The sequence below is a fragment of the Argiope bruennichi genome, chromosome 4 (assembly GCF_947563725.1).
Source record: "Argiope bruennichi chromosome 4, qqArgBrue1.1, whole genome shotgun sequence".
NCBI lineage: Eukaryota > Metazoa > Arthropoda > Arachnida > Araneae > Araneidae > Argiope > Argiope bruennichi.
This window is the reverse complement of record NC_079154.1, coordinates 126,131,876-126,143,683: the sequence shown is the minus strand read 5'-3', so window position 1 is coordinate 126,143,683 and position 11,808 is coordinate 126,131,876. Positions and strand designations below refer to the sequence as shown.

General features: G+C 28.9%; 1 protein-coding gene across 5 annotated transcripts; it reads left to right on the top strand.

Annotated features, from left to right (window-relative positions):
* The first annotated feature begins 130 nt into the window (after positions 1–130).
* LOC129966996 (transcription termination factor 3, mitochondrial-like) lies at positions 131–9,824 on the top strand. 5 transcript variants are annotated; one of them, XM_056081625.1, is made up of 5 exons: positions 131–163; positions 584–654; positions 4,741–5,401; positions 6,394–6,484; positions 9,491–9,824. In XM_056081625.1, exons 2-5 carry the CDS (start codon positions 593–595, stop codon positions 9,766–9,768), a joined length of 1,092 nt encoding a protein of 363 aa, XP_055937600.1. In that variant the 5' UTR covers positions 131–163; positions 584–592; the 3' UTR covers positions 9,769–9,824. The 5 variants fall into 5 exon arrangements, with proteins under 5 accessions (XP_055937600.1, XP_055937599.1, XP_055937598.1 ...); XM_056081624.1 differs by having other exon boundaries at positions 137–197; XM_056081623.1 differs by having other exon boundaries at positions 141–258.
* Positions 9,825–11,808: the final 1,984 nt, after the last annotated feature.

Genomic DNA, 11,808 nt, shown 5'->3' with positions numbered 1-11,808 from the left:
TAATAAAGACTGAATTATATTGCAACTAAATGCAATATTTTTATTGTAATGCTTTATTTTACCATTCTGCACAGAAATCTTAAAGATTGTGGAATGTTTGGCAACCTTATTGTTTATTTATTTATATTTAGGAAGTGTGAACCATGCGTTGCGTTAAAATCATGTAGTTATAAAATTGCCGATTCTCATTGTAAAATGTTATTATTTTTTAATCAAATAATCTCTGGCAAAATTTAAATTTTCGTGCAGCATAAATCAGTAAAATAATTCTTCAAATTTGGTCTGCTGTTTTTTGAATGTGTTTTTCTATATTTTGTTTTTTTTTAAGCAAAATCCATTTTAATATTTCAAGAAATGACCGTTTCGGGGATTTTTCTAGAATGAAATAAAAACCGCATTTCAGTTTAAATTTTAAAAAATATAATTTATTTTAATTATCAAAGTTGAAAACTGAAAAAAAAAAAAAAAAAATCATAACTAAAAGTTACTTTCTTTTTAAAGCTTTTAGGATTTTTTTTCAAGTTTTTAAACTTTATGATTTAATTATTCAATTATTTAATAGTTGTATTCATTAATTTTACAGTTTAGAATCATGTTCAGAATATTGATGAAACAATGTTCGAACTGGCGGTTCTTATCAACAACTATTAGCAGGTACGGATTATTAAATTTTAGCTTGTTTTACAATTTATTTAATTTTAAAATTTTTAGAATTTTTTTTCTTTTTCCTAATGAAGCAGTGATGATTTAATGTTTTTGTTTGTTGTTGGAGGTATATAATTTTAATTATTTTGTTGTTTCTATTCTATTTGCTGGTATTAAAATATGTGACTTAATGATGCAAGATGCAAAATGAAAGGATAGAAATGTTTAAGAATTTAATGTTCAAGAAACATTTATCATTATAGGAATGCAATAGAACTGTTTTACTTATATATGCTTTTTCAAACCATTAAAGCTTTGTTAGAGAATATTATAATAAAATTCCTCAAAAATAAAAAAAACATCAAAATAAGAAGAATTTTAATATATTTATGTAATTATTTTTGTCACATTTGAAAAATGAAACTCTAAAAATTTTAATATTTTTATGATTTTAAATTTTTTTTTCTGTTCTTATATTTAGTTTTTGTCATGAAGCATAATTCTTTCGTCACTTTTACTTTTGTCTCTTCATTCTATGGAATATATAACATCAAATATGTGAATAAATACTTTTCTACTATAAAAATTATGCTTATAATATTCCTTTACAGATAATTTATTTTAATAAAGTGGTGGCATTGTATCATGAACTGGGTTGAATCCTAGTTTAATGTATTTCTGAGTTTGTCACTAATATGATAACCTGACAAATAAATATTGATTAAAGAATTTAATTTAATTGTGTATGATAATTTAAAGATTTTTATTGCTATTAAAATATTCTAGTGTTATTTTTAGTATGAATTATGAACAGATAATATTTATTCTTTGAATTATTTAATGTTAGTGAAAAACAATTTTTTAAGAATTAAATCAGAACTTAAAGTAAAAAATCATTACATTTTAATATAAAGAATTTAATTAAAATCTCTATCTAATTTTGTGTGATTGAAATTATCCTATGGAAATAATAGAAAAAACATATTAATTTTTTTCTTTGACAATTCTTAATAAGTGTATTTATTATTTAATTTAAAACATCTGCACAAGCTTTTTGAAATCATATACATTAATAATATAAAGTTTCTTTTGTAATCTGTTAATTCTATAAAGAATTTTTTTTTTTTTCTATTCTGCAGTGGAATTCTTTACACTTTTTAAATTTCTTTTCTTGAATGAATGGTTCGCTTCATAATTTATTATTTCTTTATGAAATGGCTAATATGTTTCCTCTCATGATGAGCGATTAATTAAATGAAGAAAATGCAATAATTATTTAAAATTTCCTTTGAAAAATATCTATTTCTAGTAGCTTTGCTACTAAGGAATGGACATTTATTATTATTTAGTACAGTTTCTGTAATTCTCAGAATCCTTTTGTTCAATGTGTTGATGAAGCTAGTAGCAGGTTCTGGCTTTCGCTACTAGTGAAGCTGTATGATGTTTTTTTTAAGGTAAAATATTCTGCCCAGTGCTTTCTTCAGGTGCCAAAGGTATCACATATATGATTTATCTCGCTTCTTTTGAGTTATCCGAAAGAACAAATAAGAGAAATTAGAGGATGAGACAGCAAGAAAGCTGCTGAACTACAGCAATTAAATGAGCTGCGTCATTAAGATTAATTTGCGATATTTGTTGCAGAGAAAAAATTTGTAACATTTGGTGTCAGAAGTGGGGTTAGTTGGACTTTCCTGTGTATGCATTGAACCAGAAAAATGGATGAAAAATTCGCATTGTTATTTGCCATGATGGCAGAGATAAAGAAAGGACAAGAGGAATTGATGAATGAATTCAAGATAGAAATTTTAGAAAATAAAAGTAACAAAACCGAAGACGTCCATGATATCACAGAATAAATTGAAGGAAACAGCGAGAGCCAAGTGGAAGAAAAGACTGAAGATCGAATGGAGACCAGTGTCACCGAAATGGAGCTTAGCCATCCGGCGGGTGAACCGAAGTTCAATGAGGAGATGCACGAACAGGGAGACTGTCAAATATCTGCAGGGCTGAAACAGGCTTCTCCGAATGAGTCCCCTGAAGTGGAATCGAAGGAGCAAACACTTGGGGATGGAGAAGATGAACGCTCTTTGGACGGGTCTGTTGGTGGCGACCCGTGCTCAATGCCTGTGGATGCAGAAGTTAAAGAGACCCTGTTTGGACTGGATTCATCCCGAAGATTGACTGGGAAACCTCTTTGCAAGCCTCTTAGTAGCTCCTTGCAGAGTGATATGGATGAAGATTACGTGTCTGGTATCGCTGATCCCTGCAGTCTTGGCCTCAATTTCGTTCACGAATTCGGCTACGCTGTGGACTTGAATAGGAGTCTGATACGAGTAGGAACCGAGGAATCTTCTGTGCATTTGGAAAACTTATGCCATCGCCGAGGAACCCTTCCCGCAAAGGCAGATGTCCTATTCAAAAGATCCTGTGTTGAGAGCTGTGGACAATTCTCGAGTGTCGAGAATGAACTGGAAATAAGTGGAAATATGCCCATGGAAGATCTGGCGATTAGTGGAAATATTCCCGTGGAAGATCTGGCGACAAAGGTGAATCCCTGGCTATCAGGCAGACATCGGAGGGCACCTTTGGACCATCCTGATATTCGCATGGCTCGATGGAGGAAATTCAAAGTGACCAAATTACCACCCACGCTAGAATTTGTTTCGGAGAGTCCTGTTACAATACAAAAAGTGGCTCCATGGGACACCTTGCATTTTAAGGAGCGGAATCAAGTCTGGGTGTACAATCCGAAACGACGAAGAGGTCCGAGTCAAAAGCATTGAGAAGGTTCGGATGGATCTTTTATCGCCGCCAAATTAGAGAATGATGTCATCTTCGAAAGTGCGAAAGTCGCCTAACGCATCACCATCATCACATCGTTTGCAAGCCTACGCCAGCTGTTGGATTTAAGTGGGACTGCCGGGACGTCAGTCTTTAAAGAGGGGAGCAATGTTACAAATCTGTAATTTTGCAACCCGGTACGAATAGTGTCATCGTGAGAAAGACCATTGTAAGATCTGTCCTGTGCATGCTGAGCGGGTGCCGCGTCAATGACCTCAGAGCTTGGCGACAAACTTGGCGAGCATTTGGCGACTTGGCGATGAATTTGGCGAGTTTGGCGACTAAATGGATAATACCAGAAAGTTCGAGAAGTTTCATGATCCATCCAGTAATAACAGAGATACACCCAGGTACGCCCTGATTGGTCAGACGATTCTAGCCCCGCCTCCCGGAACTATAAAAGACGGACACTCAGAAGCTACGTCGTCGACCTTACCGGGGATAAGCCCCTGCCGGGGCTAGGCGCCCCGTCAACCCAACCATCAAGCTACGTCGTCGAGTCGTGTGTATCGGAAGAAGTTGTGTGGATCGTCAAACGTTGTGTGTGTGTGAGAGGAGTCGGAGTCGCCGACAAATAAGAGAAATTAGAGGATGAGACAGCAAGAAAGCTGCTGAACTACAGCAATTAAATGAGCTGCGTCATTAAGATTAATTTGCGATATTTGTTGTAGAGAAAAAATTTGTAACAATATATATATATTCTGATTTCTTGATGTAAAATTTAGAATTGTTTTATGTTATTGATTGTCTTTCAATTAATAATTTTTAAAGAATATCTTGTGAAATAAATCTGTTGCATTTTTGGTAATTATAGTAAGATAATATTTTTTTTTTTTTAATTACAGTATATTTATCTACTGTGCTTCTCAGAAAATTGAAAATTTGTGATCACAATTTTATGAACACAAATAGCACCATTAAAACTTTTGAAAACTATTTGGCATTTTAAGAAAATTCTATTTCAATAGGTTTTTTTTTTTTATCATTTGTTGTGCCTAGTTTTAATTTTGTATTTTTAAATTTGATTTGCATATTTCTTTCATCTGAATCTCCAATGATTTTTTTTTTCTTGTACAATGATTTTCTGTATGTATTTTTGAGAAATTATCTACTAAAATGAGATTTCAATCAAAGATGTAATTTCTATACAGTAAATGATTAGAGTCTTTAATTTTTTAATAATTAATATAGAATTTAGATACTTTTTGAAATTTTTGTTCATCTTTATACATTATTGGTTTTGGTATTTTACAGGCTGAATGATGCATCAAAGCTGGACATAATTATTAATTCCAAACATGAATCTCAAAAAATATCTGACTTATCAGATGAGGGAGTTGGATTACAACCACCTGTTTTTGCCAAACCATTTGCAGAACTTGAAATGGAAGAAACTAAAAATATGCCATCTGAAATTGGAGAGTTTGTTGATAGCTTAGGACCTCCACTTCCTATCACTTTCAATTTAGCAGCTTATGCAAATCACTCAGAATCACTTCAAAAGTTAATTCACCTTGGAGTTGATTTGTCTGAAATTGAGAAAAGACCAGACCGAGCTAAATTTGTTTTAAATCTAGATTTTGAAAAAAATGTGAAAAATCATATACAATTTCTGTATGATAATGGGGTTAGTGCTGATGACATGGGAAGATTCTTCACCAAAAATCCATTCATATTTAAGGAAAGAATTGAGGATTTAGAAGTAAGGATAAATTATCTGAAAAGTAAAAAATTCACTTCTGATGCCATTGCGTGGATTATAACAAGCAATCCATATTTTTTGAGTCTTGATACAAAACAAGTTGACTTCCGCTTGGGATTTTTCCAAAAACAATTTTCTCTAACAGGAAATGAAGTGCGTCATCTTATTACTAAGTGCCCAAAATTAGTGACTTACAGTATAGATAAATTTAGGGTAAGTTATATACTCTGAAAAATGAGTTTCCTTAATATTTTTAAATAACATGTTTCTGTTTGAAACTTATAATTTAGAGAATAAAATGTGTGGCTAATTGCTGGTCCAATGACTTTTTATTGCATGAAAAAATATTTTTTCTATAATTAAATTTTTAGGGAGAAATAATTTTTTTCAAGGAAATGCCACTAATCTCTTTTCTGCCATTTTCTATAGCTAGTGGTTCATATGACACAAATTATATATGTGCAACAGCCATAAGTGTTACACCAAGGATTCTTAGCCTAGGTTATCAGTAAAGAATAAGGCATGCTAATTTTTAACGTATTGGAGCTATTTACCTTGATACATTTTGGTATTTTTATGCACCTTGTTAGTTTTTATAAAAACAATATTGTAATTAATGTGTTTTATTCTTCACATATTTCATTACAAGTATAAGAATTTTATCTGCTCATGATTTTCTGTTGCATCTTCATATCTAGACACTGTATGCCAAACAGAAGGTGGGGAATTTAAGATACTTAGTTTTTACTATTCTTAATTATTAAGCATCTGCAGATGACTTTTTAATTTGAGAAATAATAATAAATTTCTCAATGCTTTCTGAAAAATCTTACTCTGTCTTTAAGGATCTGTACTGTTTGAGACAAAGATTGCTGTTTCCTTAATTTAGTCCAGATGTTACTTCTTGTTTAAAATCTCATGATCTCTGAACATTAAAAGACTGTAATAAATTGATGTTGCATCTTCTGTTTTAGGTCCCTAATATCACATATCTATAATCAGAATCTATCAAATATCTCCCATATATGATAACTTGGTGAATATTAATTATGTTTATAGATGTTTTGCCTGATGATTACATAATATAAAAAAAATCTATATTGTACTATGATGTGAAATTTGATTTGTGTAATTTAAATTGATCTTGAAGGAAATTTTTTACTCCTTAAGGTCTTAATTCACTTTGTATTTCAATGCATTCACAGGAAAAATTATTTTCAATGAAAGAAGAACTGGGCTTTACAAGTGAAGAAATGAAAAAGCTGCTCTTAATGAAGCCTAAAGTATGGATGTTAGGTATGAAAATACTTTGATATAATTTATAATTTCATAATAATAATTTATTATTTATTTATAAATAATCTATACAGCTTATTTTCCATCTTAGCTAATGTTTTTTTTTTATTTGCATTGATTTCAATTTATTTATGAGATTTATAAGATAATTAAATGCCTTTATTGATTGCTAATGAAAATTTCAAAGCAACTGTTTTTTAACATTCTTTTAATTATTCTATGGTAAAAAAAGTTTAAAATGATACAATAACTGCAAAATAATTCTATATTGCTGTTGCTAAAAACACTAGATAAATTTAGCAAATTGGAACTAACAAAATACCTTTCTTTCTGTCATCATTTTATATTTAAATTAAATTTTAATACTAAAAACAATGTTAATTGATAATAATAAAGTTGCATTTGCAGGAGGTTTATTTAATTTTTCTTTAACCTGGAAAGATTTTTTAGCAATAAATTATTGCTTTTCCAGATTAAAAGCATTATTATATTTAACTGTTGATCTTGTTTGAACCAAACTTCCTTGTGAAGGGACATGGAAACAAACAAACAAAAAATGTTGGATATATTTTACATATTTTTTAAAGACAAAATTAATCTAAATAAATATAAACCACACTTATTTTCTAAAGACCAATCTAAATAAACCTAAATCTAACACATTTTTAAAGACAAAATTGAAAGTATTTAAAATAAACATTTAAAAAATTAGATTAAAAGTGTATTTATTTATGTGATTTCTTACTGGCTAATATATTTATCATATTTGAAAAATTGCAATTTTTTGTAATTTTCTTTTCAGTGCTTAATATTGTCAAGGTATTTAATAATCTTCAATTGTGCTTGATCAGCAATAATTAATTAATTTTAAATTTATTGAAAAAAAAATGTTCTGTGTTGACTGGGTAACAGGTAATATAAATAATGATTTAAATGATGTTTGGACATTTGCAAAAAGTTATATATTACTTTATATGGGTAGTAAAATTTCTTATATGTTATTTAAATTGATTTGGTCCCCCATTAGTCCTCTTAAAAAATGTATTTTTTACATTAGACTTCTTTTACATCTTTACTGCAGTGTTAAACAGAAATCTTTGATAAGGTTTCTGTTGTATGTTTTTTTTATTGGTAATTCTTTTCTTCTGTTTGCACTATTACAATATTAATCACAGCATTTTTTCTGCTGTTTGTAATATAATTTTTTTTTAAATTTCAATTACAGATATTTACAAAAAATTTTAAAAACATATTTTTCATCAAATGATAAAACAGCAAATCCAAATTACGTTAGTCAAGTTGAATTTTGTTATAGCTGTTATAATACATACAATCATTTTCTCCTTCAAATTCTATTCTCAAGGAAGTCTGAAATGTTTAAGTTTTTTTGCTATCTTTTTTTGCTGTCTGAAAGTAATTCAAACTTTGATCATAGGATTTGGAATTCATATTTAGTTGTATTTACTAAACTAAAAGACAAGCCAAACAATAGTTTTTGATTGCAACAGTTTGTTGATGCTATTAATTTTTGAAATTAATGTAAACCATACTGATGTACTTAAAATAAATGGTCCTTTTTTATATTAATTTTTAATTTGTTAAAGGAATCATTTTGGAAATTAATATTGTATCTTATTATCATTTAAATCTTCATTATTCAATACTGACAACAGACTAACAAATCAAGAAATACGTCGTACTATTTTTCGTTTCTCTTTCAAGATTTAATCTTGCCTTTCACCATTATTTTGAATGTCGTTGATGTCTAAGGATGTAGTTCAGCACCAGCATTTGAGTATGAAGTGTGCTTGTATTTTTTATATTATTCAAAACACATACTATAAAACAAATAAACGAAAGAGAGGTTTATTTACAAAGTATATTTATAGAAAGAAACTTAATTACCATTGAATTCCATATACTGTCTTACCTTGCTTAGTGAGCAGAATATTTATTTTGTTAGTGAGGGTTATTTTACTGAACGATTGAGACATCACATGTTGGATTGCCCTGTATCTCAGATATCAATCTGTGTTATGTATTTGCTTAAAGAGAGTACTTTTATCTATATGAAGAAGCTCTGATAAAATCATTGAACATGATTCTGAGGGATTTTAGCTAGTACAAAATTTAACTGAGAAGATTGTTTCTGGTCAAGATTATATAGTTAGAGGTGGGTAGGATTGACATCAATGAACAGGTGGAAGAAAAAAGTAGAGCTATCGATAAAGTTGCATTCAGTGTCACTGCAAAAACCTATAGAAGAGATTTGGTCAAGAGAGGAAGAAATAACAGTCTCAGCAAGAACCACAAATTTCCAATGAAATAACAGAGATGCTGAAAGCATAGTAAAATATTGTATTGTATATTAAGAAGCATCACTCTAAACAGGCAACAACTATGTGTTCTGCAAATTTATTTAAAGATAATGCTGTGTTTTATTTTTGACAAGTTGTGAAGCAAAGCAAAATACAAATTTTCTTAGATAATTTTCTTGTAAAGAAAGTATTATAAATAACAGATTGCATTGTTATAAATTTGTTTGAGTATTATTGTTAATATTTTCAGAAAGGAAGGCATTGGTTTATTTTATATTGATTCCTATGAAAAGCATTATTTCACATAATGAGTGTTTGCATTATGAGTAAAATTCAATAATGAATCATGCTCATGAAGTAAGGTTCTATTGATCAGTATTTTCCCTCCTCAGGAAACACATTGCCATAGGCATTGCTGTTCTTAAGCATTACTATTATTCCCTTTAAAAGTTTGACTTATTTTATTTCTCCTCAATTCAAAAACATTGTAAAGGAGTAGCATTTTTCTTATTAGAATTAAAACTATTGACATAGTTGTATATACTGTCGTCGTGAGTTTGCATTCAATAACAGCACTTTGAAGCAGTGGAAAGCCATGAACATGATACACCTTCTTTTTTTTATTTCAAATATATTATTTGCATCTTCTATTTTGTATTTCCTTATTTTATTTGTTTTTATTTTACAGGACGATCACAAGTGAAGGAAAGATTTGATGTAGTTCACAATCTTATGGGTATACCTCATGAGACTATTATTAAATTTCCAGAAATATTCACTAGACGAGCTTTCATTACAAAGCAGAGACATTTGTATCTTGTTCATCTCAATCGAGCACAGTATGATCCAACTCAACCTTTATATGTTTCACTTAGGGATCTAGTTCTTTTGTCTGACTGTGAGTTCTGTGAAAAATGTGCCCGAACTTCAATTGATATGTACAATGAATTTCTTAAAACATTATAGCAAATGTTTTGTGTTGTAAATACTTAGAATAGTAAATATATTTTTTTATATTTTAATTTGTTTTATTTTCATACTGAGTTGCAATTATATTTCTTCATACTTGGCTACATTTCTGTCTATTACTATTAAAGTGAATATGTGATTTTTAGTGCTTTTGGTAGTAAAATAAAAATTGTCATAATATTTTAATATTCAAACAACTTTTATCCTGATCAAAATTCAGATCCATAAAAATTTATATATAAAATTAAATCTTGTTATAGAAACAGTACACATATTTTAATATTGTTAGTTAATTATGAGAATTATTAATAATTTTTAGTATATTTGACTTTTTGAGATTGAAATTTTATGCATTGCAAAGTTTTATTCATATGGTTCAGTTTTGTTTTATTGTTTTTTAACCTATAAAAATTTATAATAAATGTTTTCACTTCTTTGATGTCACTACACAATAACTGATTATGATAAGTAATTACAAAAATTACTCTAAAAAAAAGAATGCATTAAGAATTAATATTTGTTTATACAAAATCCAAGTATTTACTAGTAGACAAAGATATTTTTCTATATCTTGTTATTCTTAGGTATAGCAAATTAAATATATGTAATCATCTTACTATATTTGTTTGATATAAAGAATAACAATATGTATATATTCAGTTAACAGTACTTTTATTTTTTTAGCAATAATGAGAAATAACATAGGTGTCATAATTTTTGCATTTCTATTGAATTTCTTGCAATTGATAAACAATCGTCAGTGAGTAAATAAAACATTGTCCCCCTTCCCTTTATATTAATTTTGAATCTAATTCAGTCACTGAATTGATATATGGCACTTGGCAACTTGTAAGAGACTACTGTAAATTTAAATTTAGCTGTCTCCTTACTAAGTGCTACTTCATTAATGGTTTTTGATTAATTTTCAGGCTGTGATATGGTTAGCTGCTTAGAAATGTTCCAGATGTGGATCAAGTTCTCTTGAAAGAACCAAAACCTGTTTTACCATTCCACCATTTAACAAAATAATTATTCTGCATGTGAGAATGACATATTTACTTCTCAGTCGATGTTAGCTAAGTTTAAATAGCAGATACTTTATTATTGGATTTTTTTCAATGTTAGCACATAATTGTATTGTCGAGTACTGTACTGTTTTTTTCCTCCTCCCATTTTAAATGCTTCAGAACCAAAAAGTATACAGGAAAGAAAAGAGAAAATGTGAATGTAGCAGAATTCCATTTAAATAGGACAAAAAGTCTGATAAACTTTTTTTAGTGGTAATACGAGATGAAGTACTAAACGACATATACTTCTGCGATGGCTTGCATTTTTCTCATAAATATGCCTTGAACTTTCAAATGACATAAAGTCATAATTGTATCGTTGGTCCCTTACTGTATTAAAAAAAAAAGCTATTTAAAAACACTTTTTGTGTTCATTTGTGTATGTGTTTGTATTTCCACAGCCGTTGTGCCAATCATTCTTAGATCATATAACACTTAATTTCGTTAAAAAATAAGGTGTTTAATGTGTTTATAAATCAGTGGCATATCAATGATAAATGCATGCATGCATGATAATTTTTGTGCATAGTCATTTTTTCTTTTAAAATAGCTCAGGAATGCATTAATTGTTTTTCCCTTTTTTTTTCTGGATTGGTATTTGCAGAATCAAAAACTATCTGGTCATAATTTCTCCCCTCTTCTTTGAGTTATTACTTATATGTTTAGCGCATAGTAACTGAGACATATTTGCTTAAAATGGCATTCGTTCTGATTACGAAATATATCTTAAATAGAACTAGTAATGTGGTTTTTAGTGTAAGCTTATTTTGATCAAGAAATTAATTAATTTTATTTAATAACCGAGTTGTAAAAAACATCTAAATTACATTTCGTGTAATCTTGATTCTTTTTTTATTAACAATAAAAAACTCATCGAAGCATAAAGTAAAATAAATGTATTTGTTATTTTCGTGTTTGTTCAAGAAAAAAAAATTAAGTGCATTTTTATTTATGATTTATAATCTTTCAT

Excerpts from the sequence above, each read along its gene's own strand:
- LOC129966996 (XM_056081625.1), top strand. The coding sequence starts at position 593 with ATGTTCAGAATATTGATGAAACAATGTTCGAACTGGCGGTTCTTATCA. Across the intron at positions 5,402-6,393 it reads ACAGTATAGATAAATTTAGG|GAAAAATTATTTTCAATGAA; the intron begins GTAAGTTATATA and ends ATGCATTCACAG. Across the intron at positions 6,485-9,490 it reads GCCTAAAGTATGGATGTTAG|GACGATCACAAGTGAAGGAA; the intron begins GTATGAAAATAC and ends TTTATTTTACAG.